Here is a 24300-nt window from a genome sequence, read left to right on the forward strand (position 1 = left end):
TGCCTTTGTGCTAATGAACAGGTTTCAGAGATTTTTCTGAAATCTATTTTGATGTTTTCTTTCCTTCCTGTCTTTTTACTGATCTTTTACTTTCATTATGCATGATATTGTTGTTATGTGCTGTTGAGTCACATGTGACTCATAACGACCCTATGTACAACAGCCCGAAACCCTATTCTATCCTGTGCTAATCTCACTATCTCTTACACACCTACCCTGACTACCCCAGTCATTGAATCAATCCACCTCATAGAGGATCTTCCTCTCCTGCGCTGTCCCTTCACCCTCTCAAGCATTACGTCCTTCTCCAAGGATTGGTCCCTCTTTGCAACATGTCGAAAGTATGTCAGACGAAACTTCAGAATCCTTGCCTCCAAGGAGCAGCCTAGTTTAAGCCTCTCTAGGATGAAACTGTTCATTTTCTTAGCAGTCCATGGTATATTCAATACTCTTCTCCACAGCTCAAGGGCATCAATTCTCCTTCTATCCTCCCTAGTCATTGTCCAGCTCTCTGACACATAGCAAATGATTGCAAAGACCATGGCCTGGATCAGGCACACCTTAGTCTCTAGAATGACACTGTTGTTCTCTATACTTTTCGCCATCTCACAACTCTTCTGGTCTTTTTTTGCTCATTGCATCAAATCTACTCTTCAGATGGGATAAACTCAAGGCTGTATTTTGGCTCCCATGGTCTTTTCATTTTCTTCAGCTTTAATTTGAAATTATATATAAGCAACTGATGGTTTGTAACACAATCAACCTGCAGCTTTGCTTTGACTGAGGATATTAAGCTACTCAATTGACTTTTTCCATGTTGTTGTTAAGTGCTGTGGAGTCGATACCAACTCATTGTAACCCTATGAACACTGTATCTGATCCTTGCCCTATCTTGTGCCAGCCTCATCATTTCTGTTGTACTTCAGCCTATTATTATAGTCACTGTGTTGGTCCATCTCATTGAGAGTGGTCTTCTCCTTGATGGCCCTTTCCAAGGACTGGCTCCTCTTAAGAATATACCCAGAATATGTGAGAAGAAGTTTCATTATCCTTTCTTCTAAGGAGTACTCTGCTTACTCCTTCCCCAAAATATATGTTTGTCCTTTTGACAATCCATGGGATATTCAGAAGTTAATTTGATTTTTTGTGTATTTCATCAGGTGAGGTCCAAGTGTACAGTGGTCATTTATGGTTTTAGAAAAAGATTTTTGCACTGAATAAATCATCGATTGTATAAAATGCTATCACTACATCTGTGGCCTCTTTCTATCACCACGTCCATATTTTCCAACTACAAGTCCTTTGTCTTTGTTTCCAGCCTTACATTCCAGTTACCAATTATTATCAATGCATCCTGCTTGCATATCTGTCCAATGTCAGACTGCAGTTGTTATGTGGCGTCAAGTCAACTCTGACTCCTGCGACCGTATGTACAACAGCTCTGAACCTTGCTCTATCCTGAGCCAATTTGATCATTTCTGACACATTTACCCCCATTACCCTAGTCACTGAATCAATCCATCACATCCTTAGGGTCTTCCTTTCAAGCACTGTCCCTCCACCCTCCTAAGCATGATGCTCCTCCCCAAAGACTGGCCCTCTCATTGCAACAAGCCCAAAGTATGTCAAATGAAGCTTCAAAATTCTTGCCTCCAAGAAGCAGTCTGGTTTTATCTTCTCCAGGATGAACCTGTTTGTTCTCTAAGCAGTCCATAGCATATTCAATACTCTTTTCCAGCACCATATCTCAAAGGAATCGATTCTTCTTTTATCATCCTTAGTTTCTGTCTAGCTCTCTGATGGACAGTAAGTAATTGTGAAGACCATGACCTGGATTTGGTAGTCATTTTCAATTTCTTTATTCACTAAGTTTAGTGGTTGGTATGTATATTTGAATAAGAGTTATATTAATAGTTCTTCTTCATATGTAATGATATTAGTCTATCACTGACTGCACTATACTCTAGGATGGCTCTGGAAATGTTCTGACAATGAATTCATCACCATTTATCTTAAATCTGTCATTCTTATCACAGCAGATCATGTAATTATCAGATTCAAAATGGCCAATATTTGTGCACCTTAGTTCACTAGTGGCTAAGATGCTGATCTTTATGTGTTCCATTTTTACAACTTTCATTTTTCCTAGACTCATATTTTGGAGACTCACTCCAGCTATTAATGGATGTTTGCAGCTGCTTCTCCTCATTTTGAATGGTGTCACATGTCAAATGAAGTTCCTTCACTGGGTTAAACCTTTACTTTATCCATGTCATTAAGGGAGGCTGAACTACGGAAGATCTGATGGCCTCATTCACAGGCAGCTGTGCTGCTGACACAAAGGCTGTGCTTTTTTGGAGGTTAGAATCCATTGGTGGCTTGAAGGAAGAAAGGAGGACAATGTCCTCCCATGCCATTTACTAACCTCAGCTATACAATGGAGGGTCAGGTATGAATCGTTTCTGACTAAAAGGCAATGAATCTCAGCTTGAGTTCTACTGAGTCTACCTTAAATGGCATGGGTGGAGTAAAGCACAATAATGTCAGTTTGCTTTCTCTGGTGGCTTGTGTGTTGCCTGAAGCTATGCTACTGGAATTTCAAAATATTAGCAGAATCACACGAAATGTACAGGCTTCCGCAGAACATTCAGACTAAGTCTAGGAAGCAGGACTGGCCACTTCTGAAATAACGGGCTCTTAAAAATACTGGCAATGTAACATTGTCCATTATAGTGCCAATACCAGCCCTTTAAGCAGGAAGGCACCAAAATGTAACAAGGGAAGAGCTGCTTCGTCAAAGTAGTCTACCATCTCATCAATTGACACCATAAGTATTGATGTGGAAAACATCCATGTGAGTAAAGTAATTGTCTTTATCTTTATAAATATAAATACTGAAATCAGTAACTTGATCCTGAACACCTATGAGCTACTTATTTCACATGAACCAATGTATGTCTTATATCTTCAGGTAGACTACATAAAACATTATGACTTATGACATTAAATATAGCTAGAATTTAGCTTTAGTTTTAAACTTAATCTAATTTTCTATCTCACCAAGATCTCGTGTAAGGTCTTGAACTCAGTAAAGTATCTATCTAGTAAATACCTGCCATGGTTTCAAAGAGACATTAAAACTCACAATTCCTTGGCAGTTACAAAGGGACTGGGGAAGATCATGCAGAGTTGTATAAAAATGCCAGAAGCTATGTAAGAACCATATTTAGGGATCATTTTATTACCTGACATCTACTTAAAAATCCTAAATCTACTGATACAAATGAGAGGTAAATGGCTATTCTATTCTTCAGGTCTAAAAAATCTGAATAGGTCTCACCCTCATTACCAAAAAGTTATATAAGTGTGGTTTCACTGTTCATAATCTCGCTATGGACTTTCTTAATCTTAGGATGTCTTCAAAGTATCATCAGAAATACTGCTCATTTTTATTACTGAAATGTCCATGAACACCACTAAACAAATTTTACTTTATTTTCATTCTAAGAAGAAAATAGTTCATATATGCTTGTCATTCCTGAGATTTCTGGCTAACACTAGAACTTCACATGTACATCTTTCTGGGACAACAGAGTACACCAAAAATAAGAAGCTGTTAAGAAATACAGGCAGAGGTGGGAGAAGTAGCAGAGGACATGGCTTTTTTAACTTATTAATAAATTCCGCCACTTTTCCATGATGGTGTTGTTTTAATAATACTTAACACTATTTAGAAGAGGTCGTGGTACCAGAGATATTATAACTAACATTAGATGGATATTGGCAGAAAGCAGAGAATACCAGGAGAATGTCTATCTGTGCTTCACTGACTATGCAAAAGCTTTGGACTGTGTGGATCACAACAAGCTGTGGCTGACTCTGAGAAGAATGGGAATCCCAGAACATTTGATTGTGCTAATGCGAAACCTTATACTTGGACCAAGAGGCAGTCGTTAGAACAGAGCAAGGAGACACTACATGGTTCAAAATCAAGAAGGGGGTCCATAAGGGATGTATTCTGTCTCCACACCTTTTCAATCTGTATGCTGAACAGATCATCTGAGACGCTGGGCTGTACGAAGAGAAATGTGGCATCAGGATTGGTGGAAGAGTCATCAATAGCCTGCGTTATGCAGATGACACAACCCTGATTGCTCAAACTTAGGAGGACCTGAAGTGCTTGCTGCAGAACGTCAGAGACTATAGCCTTCAATATGGATTGAAGCTTAACATCAAGAAAACAAAGATTCTCACCACTGGGCCAACTGACGGCATCAGTATGGATGGTGACGAGATTGAGATAGTTAACAGTTTTAGTTTAGTTGGCTCTACAGTCAACACTCTTGGTAATAGCAGCCAGGAAATCAAAAGAAGAATTACATTGGGAAAGTCAGCTGTGAGGGGCCTCTCAAGAGTACTGAAGAGCAACGACATCAGGCTGGAGACTAAGGTGCGCCTGATCGGGGCTACAGTCTTCACCAATTACGTGCTATGGGTCAGAGTGTTGGACAGTGAATAGGGATGATAGAAAGAGAACTGATGCGTTTGAGCTGTGTTGCTGGAGAAGAGTGTTGACTATATCATGGACTGCTAGGAGAACAAACAGGTTTGTCCTGGAGAAGGTGAAGCTGGAATGCTCCTTGGAGTCAAGGATTCTGAAGCTTCATCTGACATACTTTGGGCATGTTGCAAGGAGGGAATGGTCCTTGGGAGAGGGACATCATGTTTGGCAGAGTGGAGGGGTGGCGCAGGAGAGGAAGACCTTTGATGAGATGGATCGATTCTATGACTGGAGCAGTGGAAATAAGTGCGTCTGAGATGGCTAGGTTGGTACAGGATAGAACAACATTTAGGGCTCTTGTACATAGGGTCGCTATGAGTCGCAAGTGACTCGATAGCACATAACAACAACACTATTTTATATTTTCAGGAAAAAAACAAAAAACCTAACAGACACAATGGCCTCAAATGCAGTTAAAATATGTAAAAATCTATTTCCTAGAAATAGGGCAAGGAAAAGTCTGGCAGTACCAGTCTCAGCACTCCAACTGTTTCTTGTTCAGTAGCCACCACTTACCTTTTTCTCCTTCTTCCCAAAGCTGAGGCCAGGAGTCCCCTTCTCAACCACTATGCATGAGATGCCTTTGGGGCCTGGTCCTCCAGTTCGGCACATGACAACATAGATGTCTGACTCGCCACCGCCACTAATGAAGGCCTGTGGGGTTGGAGATAAAGTGCAAAGAGTTTAGGGCATAGCTAAGTTCTCAGAACCTTAAGTCAGGGAAAACCATGTGGTCTGCCAACAGCTGGATATTAACATATATAAATGTACAGAAAGACTGAGAAGAGAGAAAAACAGCTGCATGGATTCTGGAGAATTAAGGAGCTAGTCGATCTCAAACTAATTAAAATAAATTCTAACTCCTAAGTAGGAACTATGGAGACAAAAAGGCAATGGGGTGACTGAGGAAAAGAAACTACCAACTAAGAATTCTATACAAACCAAAACAGTTCCTCAAATACAATGGTGAAATTAGAATATTTTCAGATGAACAGAAAGTAATGGAATTTGTGAAAGAAGACCAACTCTACAAGAAATATCTGAGAGAGTTCTCTGGATCAACAGCCAACAAGATAAAGTGAAATGAACATATATACTGACATTATTCAGAAACTGATCCAGATGTAGAAATATACAAAGTATAATAAACCTATGGCACTAAACCACTGATGTGTCCATTAAGTTGGAACCACCTCATAGCAGATGCACCAGTGGGTTTTCAGAGGCAGTAAATTGCATGAGAGGAGATGGCCCATTTTTTTCCTACAGAACGACTGGTGGATTTGAACCACCTGTCTAATAGATTGCAGTGTAGTTTTTATTTTCAAGAGAAACTGATTAATGTTAGGTAGCTCTGGTGGCCTAGTCCACAGGGAGTTCTGCTGCTCCCTATTTGGAACCACAGTCATTGGTTCATAAATGGACAACTATGATGCAAAGAATGGGAATCCCAGAACATTTAATCGTGGTAATGCGAAACCTATACTTGGACCAAGAGGCAGTCGTCAGAACAGAGCAGGGCAACACTGCATGGTTCAAAATTAGGAAGGGTGTACGCCAGGGATGTGTCCTATCTCCATACTTTTTCAACCTGTATGCAGAGCAGACTATCCGAGAGGCTGGGCTCTATGAGGAGAAGCGTGGGGATAGGATTGGTGGACGATCTATCAACAATCTGCGTTATGCAGATGACACAACCATGCTCGCTGAAACTGAGGACCTCATGCACTTACTGCAGAGGTCAAGGACTGCAGCCTTCAGTATGGACTGAGGCTCAATGTCACGAAGACAAAAACTCTCACCACTGGACCAATTGGTACCATCAGGATGGATGGTGAAGAGATTGAGATTGTTCACAGCTTCAGTTTGCTCGGCTCCACGGTCAACACTCTTGGCACCAGCAGCCAGGAAATAAAAAAATGTATTGTGATCGGAAAGTCTGTGGTTAGGGACCTCTCTAAAGTACTCAAGAGCACAGTGTCTCTCTGGAGACTAAGGTATGCCTGATACAGGCTATGGTCTTTGCAATCACTTGTTCACTTGTTATGCAACAGAGAGTTGGACAATGACTAGGGAGGATAGAAGGAGAATTGATGCCTTTGAGCTGTGGTGCTGGAGAAGAGTATTGAATGTACCATCGACTGCCAAAAAAACAAACAGATTCATCCTAGAGAGGGTTAAACTAGGCTGCTCCTTGGAGGCAAGGATTCTGGGGCTTCGTCTGACATACTTTGGACATGCTGTAAGGAGAGACAGGTCTTTAGGGAGGGACATCATGCTGGGTAGAGTAGAGGGACAGCGCAGGAGGGGAAGACCCTCTATGAGGTGGACTGATTCAGTGACTGGGGTAATCGGGATGGGTGTGTCGGAGGCAATGCAATTGGCACAGGATAGAGCATGGTTTAGGGCTGCTGTACATAGGGTCGCTATGAGTCGCAAACGACTCGACGGCACATAACAACAACAACAACATGATGCAAAACAGGGAGTAATAAGTCTGCTTAGAGAATTTATAAACTGAGAGAAGTCAAGGTGATTTCAACAAAGAGAACTGTTTTAGGTATGGGAAGAATATTAACTTACAGGGTAACCTCCAAGGAAGTCAAAAGACCTCCAAATCAAGATAAAAAAGAGGAAAATCATAAAGACAATTCATTAAAACTCACTGCTGCTGAGTCAGAATTATGCATCATAAATGACCCTCCATTGAGTTTCTGAGGCTGCAAATTATAAGGGAGGAGACTGTGCCTCTTTCTCCCTTAGCTGCTAGAGATGCAGGCTTTTGAGCTGGCAGCACAACTACCTATTAACTATTTTTCTTCAGTGTTAATTTGTCTACATGGTCATCCAGGTTAGACATTTGATAAACATCACTGAAATACCTATGGATTATTGTTGTTGTTCTTAGGTGCTGTTGAGTCATGTTCAACTCATGGGGACCCTATAACCACTAGATCTGAACCCTGACCTATCTTGTGCCATCCTCATAATCTCTGACACACTCAAGCCAATAGCTGCAGTTATGGTGTCAATCCACCTGGTTGAGGGTCTTTCTCTCCTTTGTCATCCCTCCACCTTTCCAAGCAAAATGTCCCTCTCCAAGGAATAGCTTCTTCTAGCAAAATGCCCAAAGTGTGTGAGATGAAACTTTGTTAACTTTGCCTCTGAAGAACACTCTAGCTGCACTTTCTCTAAGACATAGCTGTTCTTTTGGCAACTGATGAAATATTGAATAGTCTTCTTCAAAGACATATGGACTAGAGAAAATTAACAAACTTTCTCCTGAAAATAAAAAAGAAGGGAACCTTATATATAAAGACTTAATAAACATCAAAACAATAGTAATGGAGGATATGTTAAGAAAAGCCATAAACAAAATAAACTCAGCAAAGACAAGCAGATGAACAAAAAAATCAGCAATACCACCAAAAGAGCAAAAGAGAGTATAGTGAAATGACAGCAATGAACCACACCTGCTGTTAATTACATTGATATGAACAGAGTAATTACACTAGCCAAGAAAAAAAAGAAGAGAATGGACAAGAAAACAAGATCCATGAAAATTGTGTCATACAAGAGACACATCTCAGGGACAAAGACACAGATTGACTAAAAATCAAAGGGTGGAAAAAATTTATCAAGCAAATGACAATTAAAAAAATAGGCGGAGGAGCAACCCTGAATTTTCACAAAATAGACAAAAGACAAAATAAGAACAAAGAAGGTTATTCTGTCTGATCAAAATTTCAATTAGAGGAAAGAACTATAGTATCTATGAACCCAATGAAAATTGCAAGACACATAAATCAAACTTTAACAGATTTGAAAAACATAAGAGACAACCTTGCAATAACCGTAGGAAAATTCAATACACCACTTTTATGAAGGACAGAACGACTAGAAAGTTACTTAACAAAGATGCAGAAGAATTAACCAACTTGATGTTCTTGATATACAGAGAGTACTCAACCCAACAAGAGTATAATATACACTTTGCTCTGGTGCACATGAAACATTCTCTGGAACAGAATACATGCTAGCAAGCTTCAATAAATTAAAAAATATCTCAACAAGACAAAGCATATTTTTAGGCCATAACGCTTTAAAATTAGAAATCAATAAGAGGGATATCAAAGAAAATAATCAAGCACATGGAAACTAAATAACAGCTGCTTAAACAATTTTTGGAAATATAAATGATATCAACAAATTTCTCAAAGCAAATTAGAATGAAAGTACAACATACTAAAAGCTTTGAGACACAGCAAAAGCAGTACTCAAAGGTCAATTTGCAGCAAAAATAATCAAAATAGAAAAAATAATACAGAAATATTTCTAGCAATCAGATAAAGACCAAACAAAGCTCTTATTCCAGAAGAAAAAGGAAATAATAAAGAGCAGAAATAAATTAAATAGAAGGTAGAAAAAATGGAATTTATATGAGCATTAGTTCATTGAAAGGATTAATAAAATCAACCCCACTCTTTGCTCTCAAGGCAAAACTGACTGCTAGCTGACTCATGATTGGGTTTCTAAGGCTATAAATTGCATTGGAGAGAGTGCCCATATTTCTTGCTTGTAGTCACTGGCTGATTTTAACTGCCGGAGAAGCACAGTCTTTGAGTTAGCAGTACAACTCATTGTTGACGATACCACTTTTATTGTTGTTATGAGATGTCGAGTTGTTTATGGATCATAGAAACCCTATATTAAACAGCTCTGAACCCTGCCCTATCTTGATTCAATTTCATTATCTCTGACACATCTACCTCCATTACTCAATCACTGAACCAATCTATCTACTGAGGGTCTGTCTTTCTTGTACTGTCTCTCCACCTTTTCAAGCATGATGTCCTTCTCCAAGGACTGGTCTCTTCTGGGAAAAGGCCCAAAGTACGTGAGACAGAGCTTCAAAATAATTTCCTCCAAGCAGCAGCCTAGTTTAACACTTTTCTGAGAGAAATGTTTAACAAAATAGGAGTAGATGGGAAATTCCTCAACAGAATTAAAAGTATATATACAAAATCAATAGAAAACAGTGCTTTCAGTGGATAGAGTTTAAAAGCATTCCTTTTACAAATAGGAACCAGATATGGTTGCCTTTTAACATCATTTCATCACTCCTATTCATTACTGAAGAAGTCCTGGCCAAACAAGGCAGGAAAAGGAAATAAACAGCATCCAAATTAGCAAAGAGGAAGTAAAACAATCTCTATTTGCAAATGATCTGATCATACATTCAGAAAATCCTAAGCACTCAGCAATAAAATAACTGGATATAACGGAGGATTCGAAATGAACATTAAAAAAAAATATGTTGGATTCCTCTGTAGTAGCAAAGAAAACTATAAAAAATAAATAAGGGAAATAATACCAGTTAAATAGCTACGAAAAAGAGGAAATAGGAATAATCCAACCAGAGCTATAAAAGACCTATACAAAGAAAACTATAACAAAGTCAGAGAGATCTACAAAAAATGCAAAAACATACTATACTTAAGGATTGGAAGATTTAACATTGATATGGCCATACCACCCAAAGCAATCTATAAATATGATATAATCCCTATCAAGATACCATCATCATTTTTAAAGAGATGATAAAAGTTAACAACTATCATCTTTATATGGGAAGGAGAGAAACCCCAAATAAGCAAAGAATTACTGAAGAAGAAAAATAAAGTAGGAAACCTTTACACTTTCTGATTTCAAAACCTACTATGTAATCACAGGAAGCTCTGGTGACTTAGTGGTAAGGAATTGTATTGCCACCACAAAGGTATGTAGTTTGAATCTACCAGCTGCTTTGCAGGAGAAAGATAGGCAGTCTTCTCCAGTGCAAGTAATTGTCTCTGATAGCAAACTGGAGGGTCAGCTATGGGTAGGTTCCAACGTGATGGTACACCACAACATTACATGGTCAAAGTAAGCAACATGTATTGATACTGGAACAATGATAGGTACATACAGACTAATAGAGTAGAACTAAGAATCAAGAAATAAAACCATCCGTAAACAACAGACTTTTGATAAAGAGATGAAATCTATTTCGTATGAAAAGAGAGTCTCTTTAAGAAATGGTGCTGGAAAAATTGATTATTTACTTGTAGAAAATGGAAATAACATAACACCACATACAATAACTAATTCAAGATGGATAAAAGACATAGGTGTAAAATCAGGAACTATAAAGATCATCAATGAAAAACTTGGGTAAATTTAGGAGCCATAATCTATGGAATAATAATCATCTTTGGAATAATAATCATCATCATCTTTGGAAGCAGGAGTGGCATCCACTTTACTTTCTAAATAACATGACTCTGGAAACCCTATGACTTCAATAAATGTCGACAGTTGTAGAGAGGCTTCAAGCCTTTTGTTTTGTTCATAGGGTTGCTATGAGCCAGGCTCAACTCAAAGGCAATCAATAACAACAACAATCTAAGAACTAGGTAGACTATTTAATATAGCTGAAAATAAACAATTAGCAAAGATAAACTAAATGATTAGTGCCTCCTAGAAATGAAATCTTATGTGCATCAAGACACTTCTCCCAAAGAGTGAAAAGACAATCTACAGACTGGGGAAAAAATATTTGGCAATGACATATCTGATAAGGGATCAATCTCTAAAACTTACAGGAAATTCCAATACCTCAATAAGAAAAAGACAAACAACCCATGAACAAACAAATGGATAGAGAAGCTCTGGTATATTCACACAATGGAATACTATGCTGCATTGAAAAATAAAGAACTCATGCAATATTATTCAAAATGGGTGACCCTGGAGGACATTATGCTGAGTGAAATATCTCAGTCACAAAAGGACAAATACTGCATAGTGCCACTGTTATAAAACGGGACTGACATCAGGGTTTGGGGTGAGACTGAGAAAAATTGGATAAATTATGTATACTGCATTGAAATGGATGAGGGAGAGAACAGTTTAAAAACAACATATGATTGGGTATTATGATTATGACAAGAGTCCAGAATGAAGGCTGCATAATGGAGTGTACTGGGGGGGAAGGGGATTGTATACCAATGAAAGAATTTTTCTTTTACTTTTCAAAGAGAAGAGCGAACTGGGGGGGAAGGGCTGGGCAGGGAGAAAAATGCAACAATGAATGAATGGAAATACAAAATGTCTGTAAATGGTCATTAAAATTAATAAAAAAAAAAGACAGTTCAATTATAAGATAGGCAGAGGACATGAAAAGACATTTCATGTATGGAGACATTTAAATGACCCAGGTATTGAAATTTTCAAGATTTTTAGTTGTTTTTGTTTACAGTCTAGTTGGCACCAACTGATAGCTGACCTTCCTAGTGGTCTAGTGGTAAGCATCTGTGCTGCCAACCTTAAGGCACATGGTTCAAATCTATCAGCTTCTCTTTGGGTAAAGGACAGGCAATCTCCTCTGGTGGGATATGCTGCCTCTGAAAACCTACTGGAGAGTCAGCTATGGGTTTTTTCCAATCTTATAGTACATAACAACAACATTAGTTATTAGAGACATGCAAATCACAAAACAAGATTATGGTACCCTCAGCAACAATATTAACATTTAATAAGACAACAAATAGTGTGGATATGGAGACTGGATCCTTAAACACTATTGATGGGATTGTAAAATGGAAAGCGGTTTTATACTTATTTAGAAAGTTTAAAATTGAAATACCATTTGATCCAGCAGTCTGATTACTAGGTATATATTCCAAAGAAATGAAGCTGGGACACAAATTAACACACCACATTCATGTTTATTATAATATAATTTAAAATAATAAAAAGGTGGAAACAAACCAAGTGTTCATCAATGGAGAAACTGCTGAAGAAACTACTATACATTCATACAACAGATTACTATGTTTCACTTAAAAATGGTCAAGAATTCATGAAATAGTGTACAAATTGGATGAATGTAGTGCAAATTACACTAAGTAACATAAATGGGTAATAAAAGAACAATTACGACTCAAGAGCACTACTGTAAGAAGTTAAGGAAATGTTTACATATAGAATAATTTCTGGTTAACAGGGATGGGAAGAGAGGAATAAAAATGAATACATAAATAAAATTCATGTAGGGAAAAGCAATATATACTAAGATTGTTGTTTAATGCCATCGAGTCATAGACGACTCATAGCGACCCTATGAACGAACAGCCTGAGCACTGTTCGTAAAAAGAGTTTCCAGAGGCAAGCCATTTTGGAAGTGGATGCCGCTCCTGCTTCCAGATACTAAGATTAGACATTCTAATTAATGAATGGCATTAACCAATTGTAATTAATGTTATAAAACAAAATGTATATGATTTGTAAACTGTCAGTCCAAAAAAAAAGAAAGTCAGGAAAGGTTAAAGAAAAACAGGCTGACAAAGGACAGAAATAACTGCATTGACTCTAGGGGATTAAGGACATAGTTGATGAAATTATAAAAAGGACAGGCAAGAAAGCAATTATCTGAAATTAGATCAAAAGAGATAGAAGCACAGCAGGTAGATAAAGGGAAAAGTGTCAGATGTTCCCTTCTGTTAAGTGAAAATTCTATAGAGACTTCTGTCTATGGGTAGATGGAAAAAGCTCAAATTCTGGGATAATACATTCTAATCTGAATATATTCTTAGGTAGTACCTTGGAGCCATTAAGAATGTAATGATCTCCTTGTCTTTTAGCTGAGGTCAAAAGGGATGCAGCATCGCTTCCACTTCCTGAGGGAGAGAAAAAAGAAAGTTAAGACAAATTAGGGGAGTTTCAGTTAAATTTTTTTCCTGAGAAATATCATATAAATGGTTCAGTTTGGGATTTTATGATCTAGACTGCCAAAGAATTGCTTTGTACTTGGTGAAACTGCTTAACACTAATCAGACCCCTTTCCATCTATCAACATGCTGGTTTAAAAGGATCTGGGGAGATCCTTACCTAGAAGCCTGAATGCTGTCACTTCAGGCTGCGTAGTGTACTAACCAAAGACTACCTTCTAGGTAAGGGACAGGTGTGTTAGTGGGCTGAGGAATGCCAAGTGTCACATTTTCTCCACTAACTCTCATCCACGGAATGGCATGCTCACCTGGTTCTGTGAGGCAGTAGGAAGCAAACTTCTCCATGGTGCAGAGTGGAGGACAGAACGTGTGTCTCTGTTCCTCATTCCCAAACCTGTCAATCATCCAGGCACACATGCTGCAGGGCGGACCAACAGAAAGAGCAATTGTGAGAAATGAAGATAGAAAACAAAAGGAAATTGGGGGCAGAGGTAAGAGAACATAGGGCAGCAAAATAAAGCAAAGGAAAGTGGGAAGGGAAAATAATCATAATTAAAAAGCTTCGACTTTAAAGGGAAGTACTAAAGCGGAATGTATTCCTGGAATAGAGAGAGCCAAGGCTGAGGAATTTCTCACTTGGATTTGATGACACTTTAAATTAAGCTGCATAAGCTCTTTATTAATAATAAGTACTTTCTGCTACTTCTCAAAATCACTGGAAGTGTCATCTCTGGGGTGGAGGGGAAGCTCAATAGCGCCCTGACCATTCTATGAGAAGTCTGTTGGTAGTAGTTCAAGCTAGGATTTGGGAGAAAGCTCGTAAATCTGATTCTGTAATAAAAGAACAGGATGGCATCTTTAAGTCCAGCAGGTGGCAACAGAGCATGCACTTGATAGTCTAGTTCTTCAAGAGCAACCACCCTAAATAAATCCACCTTTTCTTATGGATTGGAATGGTTCCAAACAACCCCCATGAGTACATCACTGTGCTTTCCACGGGCACTCACTTGTGGATGCTTATGTATGCTGTAGTACTAGTGCAACCTGTAGCCAAGGCTTCAAAGATGACAGAAGTATCAAGCCGTGACAGTCCAGACCCACCCACATCTGTCCGTACATAGACCCCCCCAAAGCCCAGTTGGGCTGCTTTCCGCATCACATCCACTGGGAACAGCTCCTGTGTACAAAAGACAGAAAACTCATCAGTCACTGATCTGGATGGTACATGGAGGGGATTAGATGTTTGCATTTGGGAGCATGCAGAGATTCTTTTCTGTGCCAATTTGTCACCTTGCAATGATGTCAGCTGGAGTTTCTTCTATGATTGGCCTGTCTTGACATTAAAGCTTCTTTTTATTATCTTTATAACTGTCTTGGTTTGGTTTTAATTGTGATTTTAAAGAAAGTTTACAGAAAAGTTGGATTTTCATTCATTGTTGCATATTTTCCTCCTCGCCCTTCCCCCAGTTCATGGTTGTTTTCTTTTAAACATTCATTGTTGCAGCTATCTTGGTTTTAAGCATGTTTAAATCCTTGTTCAATTTAAAAAGATACTATAAAATGATGAGGATACCTTCTATGAAAGGAATGTCTGTGCAGGAATGTGGAGAACAAATACTGAACAGTTTGGAATCATAAGAGATAAGGTCACTGGATGAGGCATTTGCCTACCTTCTGGTCCCACTCTGCCATATTGGGAGCCATCTCCCTGGTGGCAAAGTCAAAGGCCACTTTCTGGAATTCTTTCTGCTCTTCATTTAGTCCAATGGAAGCTGTAGGCAGGATTGCACAGACTCAGTTCTAGGCTAGAGTTTAGGGAAGAGTATCACACACAAGAAACACCACAGAATAGTGTTAAGACTGGGTTACAATTTAATTTGTTAATATGCCTTTGTTATGTTAATGAGGCAGAAATGGTATTAAACATATCTTGGGCCAATTTACTTTGAGATAGAAGAGAGATTAAACAAGGGTGCAAAGTAGCGATGGAGTAAGGTAGATGCCAAAGCCCGTGGAGATGTCCAAAGACCCAGGAAGCAGAAGCTGTAGAGCCAACAAAAGGAATATTCCCCTAGAGCCATTTCTAACCTCCTTAACTGTGAGAAAATTTTCACTCCTGTTATTTCTGTTACAGTAGCACGAGATAACTAAGATACATCATGACATTCCTTAATAGAAAGAAAAGATTGAGTCATTTGGACTAAAAAACCCGGTGAAATTAATCCACAATTCAAATGGATTGTACTTATGTATCTAGAAGCTCACATAAGAGTCTAAGCAAAGAAACTGACATTTCTGCATGCCTATCACTTTTACTTGATGCTCCTTGCAAACTGGAGATTTTCATGGGAGAAAGAATCTATTAAGTCACTCCACCGAGAAGGTCTATTATCTTTGATGGAGGAGGCAGTTCTAACACATACTCAGATTACCCAGGAGAGTATTTGGCTACTGCCCAGATATCTCTGCCCTAGCCACTTAGTGAAATACAGCTGAGGCTCAAACTGTGACAAATTAGCAGGGACAGGAATGGAGCACAAGGAATATACAAACAGGCCACAGAAATCACAAGGGAACATGCAGGGGGTAGAGTTACAGGCCTCTACTCCCAAGTGAATCAGCTGCCCTCATTTACCTTCAATATTCCTTATCTCTTCTTTCTCATAAATTGACATTAATAAAATATAATAAGCACATACTGAGCTTCAAATTGTGGCTTAGTATGTTTTCCCTTTGACTTGTCCTATTTTTCTCTGTACGGGTAGAATTGCATTTCCATCCATATGCATGTCTGTACCACGCACCTTTAGGGGACACACACACACACAATTCCATTTCATTTCTTTACATATTTTCTTTAAACAGCCATCTCTTCTCATGGCCTGATATACAATTTATTTTTTCAAGACTTTTATAAAAGACTTTTTAAATACTGCAGAGACAGGGGTGACCACCTGTAAAGCAGAGGTGCATGTCTAAGGAGCTAGTTAAGCGAGGATTAAATAATTTTCATGTTTTGCTAGAGGATGAATACTTCCAGTAAGATACCAGCTGGAAGCTAGGTCAGAAACCTAGGTATAGTTCCCTGAAAGGCATTTGTCTTTACAACTTTACAAAATGTTGTTCTCAATAAACCATGTGCCTCGTGTGAGCTAAGAACAAAGAAGTATTGCCTATACTTGGAGAAAGTGAAACCCAAGGTACTGCGATGGCTATAAAAGTAAAAAGATAAAATACAAGGGCTCTGTTAGCTCCAGTTATGGGCCAAATTGTGTGCTACCCCCAAATACAATCCCTAAACTGGTGATTATAATCCCATTTGGGGATGGGTTTTCTTTATGCCAATGTGGCAATAGGTGTATATGTCTTAAATCAATCTCTTCTGAGATATAAAAAGAGCAGATCATTCATATAAGCAAACAGATGAGAACACAGGACAAGATCATCAAGACCTTCCCCTTAAGGCACAGACTTCTGGAGATGACAGCCTAAATTCTGACTGCCAGCCTCCTAAATTCATAGAAAGGAACTTGGTTACTGCAGTAACAGGTTCCTTAAACTGAACATGGTACTAGAAGTTGGGAGTATTGCTCTAACAAATACCTCACGTGTGGAGACGCATTCATAGGAGGCGGGGAGAGTTTTAAGGGGCCTAATAGTAAAAGCTCTTTGCACATTTCATTATAATATTTTGTTTTGTATTCTCACACTGCCCTTGGAAATCTCTTTTACTTTGGCATCTCTTCTCAATGTTCTAGTGCAATTTTAAGTCTCTTCTGACTTCTATTTTCTTTTCTTTCTCATCTTTGAAATGACCTTTTGCTTTCTTCCTGGATGGTATCCTTAATATTATCCCACAGCTCATCTTCAATCACTAGAGCTCAGTGCTTCACACCTATTCTTGAGATGATGATCTATAAATTCAAGTGGATGGACTCGAGTTATTTTTTGGTTCTTGCAGACTTGTGATTTTTCTCCAGTTTAAATCTGAACTTGAAAATGAGTAACTGAAGGTCTGTTCCACAGTCAGCACCTGGCCTGGTTTTGACTGCTGACATTGAGCTTCTCCAACAATTTCTTCCACAGATAAAGCCAATCTGATTCCTGTGCAGTCCATCGGGTGAGGTCAATGTTACCATTTGTCTTTTAAAAAAGAAAGTATTTCCAGTGAATAAATCATCAGCTGTGCAAAATTCTATCATTCCGTCTCTAGTCTCATTCTGATTGAGTCTTTAATTTTTGACTACCATCATCTTCCTTCAAACTTTTGCATTCCAGTCACCGATATTATTAGTACATCTTGACGGTGAATCTGGTAAACTTTAGACTGCAAAAGTTATTCGTTGTTGTTGTCTTTGTATCAAGCATGACTCATAGCGACCCTATGAACAAAAGGCCTGAAGCTTCTCTAGAAATTCTCCATTTCCTTCTCTTTGACTTTAGTTGTTGCTGCAGAATAATTTACATACTAACAGGTCTTCCTTATATGCATACAGATAGTATCCAATCACTCACAGTATTAAACTTCAGAAAGCTTCTTGAAATAGTATTTTTTCACTATGAAGGCAATACCATTCAGCCTCAATTTTTTCATTCCTAGAAAAAGAAATCATACGATTGTCTAATTCAAAGTGGTCAATCCCAGTCCATCTTAGTTCAGTAAGGGAAGAAATGGCTCATCATTTCTAGGACTGAAAGAAATGGAAAATAAATTTAAGCCTCAAGTCACAATACTAACGGATGTTACAGGCAAAATCTTGAACAATCCAAGAAGATGGAGACAAAACATGGTTACTGCACCAAAAAGATCTGCCTAACATGGAACTATTTCAGGAAGCAGCGTATGATCAGAAACCAACGATGATGAAGGAAGATGTCCAAACTGCACTGAATGCACTGGTAAAATATAAGGCTCCAGGAATTGACGGAAGACAAGTTGAGAGGTTTCAACTAACAGATACAGCCCTGGATATGCTCACCATTCTATGTAAAAAAATTTGGAAGACAGTCACCTGGCTGTTTCCATTTCTAAAAAAGGTGATCTAACAGAATGTGAAAATTGTTAAACATTGTAATACCCAAGTAAAATACTGCTGAAGATTATCCAAAAATGGATGGAACAGTACATTGAGAGAATTGCCAGAAATTCAAGCTGGATTTAGAGGAGTCTATAACACCAAGGATACTACTGCTCATGTTAGATGGATCTTGGCTAAAAGCAGAGAATATCAGAAGAATGTCTGTGTATTATTGACTATGCAAAGGCATTTGACTGTATGGACCATAACAAATTATGGCTAACACTGAATGGGCATCCCAGAACACTTAATTGTGCTAATGCAAAACCTATACTTATAGACCAAGAGGATGTAGTTTGAACGAAGCAAGGGAACACCACATGATTTAAAATCAAGAAAAGTGGGGGAAAAAAAGTGTTTATCAGTGTTGTAACATTTCTCTATACTTAGTTAATCTGTATGTTGAGTAAATCATTTGTGAGGCTGAATGTGGCATCATGATTGAAGGAAGACTCATCAACAACCAGCATTATGAAGATGACAAAACCTTGCTTGCTGAAAATGAAGCCAACTTGAAAAACTTGCTTCAGAAAATCAAAAGTGATAAACTTTGCAATTATTTGTTATGTGTCTGAAAGGTGCGTAATGATGAAGAATGACAAAAGAATCACTGCCTTTGAGAAATGGTGTTGGAGAAGAATAGTGAGTATCTCATGGACTGACAAAAGAGCAAACAAAAATATCTTGGAGAAAGTGTAACCAGGGTGCTCCTGAGAGGTAAGGATGGTGAAGCTTTGTTCCAAATATTTTGGGCTGATCCTCGGAAAATGACATCTATCATGCTTACAAAGGCGGAGGGCTAGTCAAAGAGAGGACAATCTTCAATGACATGGACTGATTACACAGTGATGGCTCAAATATATTAGAGATGAAGACACAGGACAGGGGCAAGGTTCAAACCCATTGTTCTTAGAGTCACTCTGAGTTGAAGCAAGCTCTGGTAGTGTAGTCCCTTGAGAACAGCACTGCTGAACAAAGGCACTGTCCTTCTGGCAGTTAGAAACCACTAGCAGTTCCTCAAGAGAATGACGCAAGATCCCTCCTGTGCAATTTGTAGCCTCCAAAAACCTTCTGGAGCATCAACTGTAAGTCACATCTATCTCAATGACAATGAGTGAATAAAAAAATCTAGATTATCTTCAAAAGACCACTGGTAGGAAAAAAAAAGGATGTTAAAAGGCAGTTCTGGCCAGGGCTCAGCAAGAAGTGAGGAAAATCTTGAGAAATTGTAGAGCATACTTACAGCACTGATATGTATTAAATTTTGTCACACTTTCCTCATAAAAAAAAAAAATTTGTCACACCTGTCCCATTCCACTTATGTTGTAAATCCTCTTTGCTTGTAGCCATAATCCCATTTGGAAATGGTCTGTCTTAGTATATACTACTGGGGCAAAACTAGTATGAAGAGTCCCCAGCCAATCTCTTTTATGATTTATGAGATGATGCAAGCAAACAGAAGCAATGATAGAGGAAAAATGCCAAGTCACATAAAGATCACCCACTATGTTTGCAAAAGCCATCCACTTGTACTATTTCAGTCATAACAGGAAACTTGGTGGTGTGGTAAATCACTTGATATAGGGAAGAACAAGATCAGCAATTTAATTCCACCAGCTGTTCCACAGGAGAAAGAGGTTGTTTGCTTCTCTAAAGATTTATAGTATCAGAAACACAATCATGAGGCAGAACCGAATCAATGACTGTAGGTTTTGCTGTTTTGTAAAACAGGTATCTTCAACAGAATGTTGGGCATGTGGGTGTTAAATGTGCTTCTGGTGAGGCTTCAGAACCTGTCTAAATTATGTTCAAATGTTTGGTAAAAGTTAAATGATAAACATGGTTTATGATTTGGCTGAGGAAATTTCTAAGCAAGATTGTGAAGCGAAAGCATGGGTTTTCCTTGCTGTATTTAATGAAAGGAGAGGGAATTAAAATAAGCAGTGAAAGGTGTGGGCATATGGACTTGACAGGCTGTCTTTCTAAACACACTATATGTGCTAAAAACAGATTCATGTATATATTAGAACAAATGGAACAAAACAATTAAAACTTTGTAGCCAAAACCAAACACTTAGAGGGAACAAGTCACTGGGCCTGGGATCTAAGGACTAGAGCTGCTATCAGGATGTAGAGGCATAAAATAGCCTACAAAAATAATTATCTACTTAGACCAACATCACTGGGGTCTCAAAATTTTACAAGCAGTCACCTAAAGGAAACCTGTTGGGTCTCTTTTTATCAGAGGAAAACAAAAAAAAAAAAAATCAAAGACTATTAGTCCAAAGGCTAAGGGACTATGCCAACTTCATTCTCCACAAACCCAAGACCAGAGCTGTATGTGATATTGACAGTAATGAAAACACCTCATAATGCTTCTGTAGTTGTTATGTGCTATCAAGTTGGATCTGCTTCATAGCTGATCCTCCAGCAGATTTTCAGTGGCTGTAAATGACAGAAGATTGCTCATCTTTCACCAGCACAGCAGCTGGGGGATTTGAACCTCCTGTCTTTGGGCTGGCAACACAACTCCTTAGTCACTAGGTCACCAGAACTCCCTGTTGTAGCAGGAACTGGTTTTTCCTTAAATATCTTTTAATAGTCAGAAATGAACCCTTTACACAGCCTTAAACAAAAAAGGTCTTTTGCAACTAATAGATGGAAAAGAGACTAATCTTTCAGTTAACAGATACTAACTCTATTAATTGAACATAGTTTTGGTGGTTTACAGGTAGGGTATTGTGCAGGCAACACAGCAGCTACAAAGGAGAAAGGTCTCTAAGGCATGTGGACACTAGCATGGTGAAATCGACAGAACAATCTCTTATGCTGAGTGGCCTAAGTGAATGAATCAAATCTACCACAAAAAGACAAATAAGACCATTACAAAAAGAGGGGGCTCTGTTGCCTAGTTGGTAGGGAGCAGTACTGTCAACTCATAGGCAAGTGGTTTGAATCCAATAGCTGCTCCTCCAGAGAAAGCTGGGCAATCCCTTCTCCTTTACTGCCTTGAAAAGCCATGGAAGGTCAGGTGTGAGTCAGCTCTGTCTCACACACCTTTTTTCCTTAGGCAGCTCTGGTCGTGCAATCGGTAGGGAGCTGCACTGCTAAACAAAGCGGGGACCTCTCAAGCGGTTCGAATCCACCGGCAGCTTTGGGGAGGAAAGACTGGCAATTTCCTCCAGTGTGACTTACAGCACTTGAAATGTCAAAATAATCACTTCTGATTCAATGGCAATGAGTTTGAGTTTTTATCCGTCCAGACTGCCACACTGGTGTCCCTTTAAAAGACATTTAAAAAAAAAAAAGTATTTAAAAGCAAAACAAAGAACAAAGCCACACGTTCTCTCACTTTCCAGAACTATTTTTCTTATCTGAAAAACAGGGTTACAGCAGCAATGATATCTCAATAAGGTTCCTAAGAGAAACTACAGATAGTTTCAGCAACAAGCATCAGTTTGTATCAAAAGGTGGTTTCACGTGTTAGTTTATCTCGAGGTGGCTCCTGTGACATGTGCAAGCCCGCAGCTAGGTTAGGCGCCTAAGGCGGGCCTCGGGCCACCCTCTCCCGAAGTCTTTCCCTCTCTGCCGTCCACGGCAAGCCGGCAAGACGGGGTCAGCGCAGAGCCGCGGCGCGGAGGGCCCCCGTCCCGCAAGCCCCGCGCGAGCCTTACGGTCGATGCAGGACACTAGGCCCCTGTGGGCCCTCTGGGCGGGCGCCCAGACAACTTCGCGCAGGAAGCCCACCAGCACCGGGACCCGAGAGACGGTGCTCCTCAGCATGGTTGACAGCGCTCAGCAGCCGACTAAGTGCTCTGCAGCCGACCGGCTCGCACTCTCCACCTCGGCTGCGGAGCGGGGACTGCCGCGTCATCTCGCCTCCGCCTCCACTGCATTCTGGAAGTTGTAGTCAAAATCCGCCTCTCCTGGCCGGAAGTGGGCTAGAAGGCCGAGGGAGCGGAGACTACAACTCCCAGTTCTCCGAGGGGTGGTGAAATGAAAGCGACCGGAGGAGGAGCCCTCGAAACGGGTGTCTTTGCTGATGATAACTTATGAAAACACTAGCAAGAAAAGAACCGGAGAGTCTGAGAACCTGGTCCGTGAGAAGGAAAAGGGGTCACAAATAGTTCTCTGTGTGTATGTGTGGGGGATCTTAAGACAAACAGTTGTTTTTGCTCTTTGCAAAAAACCCTAAAAAGTAAGAGCCTCTTAGCATCAGGGTACTTAATTAAATCTGCTGGCACTGTGCATCTTGCTCTGTGCAGCTTTCTTGAACCATAATGACCTCTTTGGTATCTCAGTTGATCTGATTTAAATTCTGAAGCATTAGGCTTGTGGAAAGCTGAGGTATGTTGATGTTTAATAGGAGTTCCAAAGTCATTTGAGTTCTTTCTGACTGGTAAGCTAATCATGTGGCCTTGCATTCAAGGAGATCACAGTTAAGGGCAGTCTGGTGAACTTAGATTGGGTGGCTTGCCCTTGGGACTTGCCTGAATAACAAGAAAACCTGCGTGTTGACTTATTTAATAGTTCTCAGGAGAGTAAAAAAAACAGCGTGGAAGTGGGTGGCAGGAATCTCAGAATCAATCCTTTTTGCCTTTTATAATTGCAATTGCCTACTTATATCCCAAAGGAGCTCTGGTGCATGGTTCATGTTTGCTGGACTGTTCACCGAAAGGTCAGCGGTTTAAATCCACCAGGTGCTAGAAGATTGATAAGATTTAGTTTAGGAGGCCCATTGGAGGGTGGCCAGGAGTTGAAAGTGACTTAACAGTGGATTTGTTTTTGGGATTGGTACATATCCAAAGTATGATCTTTTGCCTGCTGCAGTAGTCCTGCCTAAATCCAGGATAAATTATAACTGATGATTTATCTCTGAATCTTATAAATAAAAACTATGGCCATGACTCAGTGGAATACTCAGCATTAATGCTTATGGTCTTTATTAATCCAGAATGATTTTGTCTGTCTTGTTTTGCTTTGGTAGTGTATTGAGATACATTCTGGGCTTCTCACCAAAAGATTTTAATCACCATTGCCTCCGTGAAAGAAAGAAGGGTAGTTTCCTAAGAATTTAGTTTCAAAAATCCTATAGAAAGCCACTAAGTTGGAAAATACTCCAGAGCACTGGATTAAAGAGTCTCTGCAGAATATGCTTGCATTTGACTTGTCTTTCCCCCCCACCACCCCCCCCAACAGATACCAGAATCACTTATTCCTCTTTCCTGTAGGGAGACCATGCCAAAACCCCAGAAGAGACGGACAAGGACTCTTAGGCCAGGTAAGCTGCACCTAGGCTGCAGGGAGTGTTTCTCCAGGACCTCATGAATACTGTCCACTTGTATACTCCCTATTTGTGGGGATAACTTCTTAGGTAATATTTTTATTCTGTCATCCCTCATCACCTCTCACTTTTTAGTTTTTCAGCAAGCCTGTGCTTATTTGTTCACTTGAGCAACTGCTATTTGTTGAGACCGACCATTCTCCTTCTCCATTAATTGCAATTCAAGGTGACAAATAAGAAAAATACAAATATAGAAAGCAATTCCTGCTTTTAGAGAACATACAAACATAGGTTAAAGCATCCTAGAAATGTCACTGTATGATAGGAGAGGAAGGAGAAACCACAGAGATGGCTTTGAGAAGAAAGCAGGATGTGAGGCTCACCTGAAAGCCTGAGAAGGAATTCCACAAAAATGTGAGACTATCCTATGGATAGTAAAGTGGATAAAGAGCAGCAACAAATTGAATGTTATATAGTCACATATATAGTGTTCACAGTGCCTATTATCTCTTAACACCTACAAAATATTTTTTATTATTATTAAATTTTATTAGTTTTAATGAACATTTACAGAGATTTTGGGTTTTCATTCCTTCATTGTTGTAC

The 24300-nt window shown here is 39.3% G+C and overlaps 2 protein-coding genes across 2 annotated transcripts in view; one reads left to right on the forward strand and one right to left on the reverse strand.

Annotated features, from left to right (window-relative positions):
• ACAD8 (acyl-CoA dehydrogenase family, member 8) overlaps positions 1 to 22130 on the reverse strand; it is a 49650-nt gene extending 27520 nt beyond the window's left edge. Inside the window, exons 1-6 of the mRNA XM_006892852.1 lie at positions 22085 to 22130; positions 15004 to 15104; positions 14340 to 14509; positions 13641 to 13750; positions 13205 to 13281; positions 5078 to 5215 (exon numbers count right to left, since the gene is read on the reverse strand). Of these exons, the coding sequence (XP_006892914.1) occupies positions 5078 to 5215; positions 13205 to 13281; positions 13641 to 13750; positions 14340 to 14509; positions 15004 to 15036 (528 nt within the window). The 5' untranslated portion in view covers positions 15037 to 15104; positions 22085 to 22130. The remainder of the gene's footprint in view (positions 1 to 5077; positions 5216 to 13204; positions 13282 to 13640; positions 13751 to 14339; positions 14510 to 15003; positions 15105 to 22084) is intronic.
• Positions 22131 to 23648: 1518 nt separating this feature from the next.
• The window catches only part of THYN1 (thymocyte nuclear protein 1), an 8307-nt gene continuing 7655 nt past the window's right edge, over positions 23649 to 24300 (forward strand). Inside the window, exon 1 of the mRNA XM_006892814.1 lies at positions 23649 to 23691. Within this exon, the coding sequence (XP_006892876.1) occupies positions 23649 to 23691 (43 nt within the window). The remainder of the gene's footprint in view (positions 23692 to 24300) is intronic.

The sequence above is a fragment of the Elephantulus edwardii genome, unplaced genomic scaffold (assembly GCF_000299155.1).
Source record: "Elephantulus edwardii isolate Elephantulus edwardi_28Jun2011 unplaced genomic scaffold, EleEdw1.0 scaffold00120, whole genome shotgun sequence".
Classification (NCBI taxonomy): domain Eukaryota; kingdom Metazoa; phylum Chordata; class Mammalia; order Macroscelidea; family Macroscelididae; genus Elephantulus; species Elephantulus edwardii.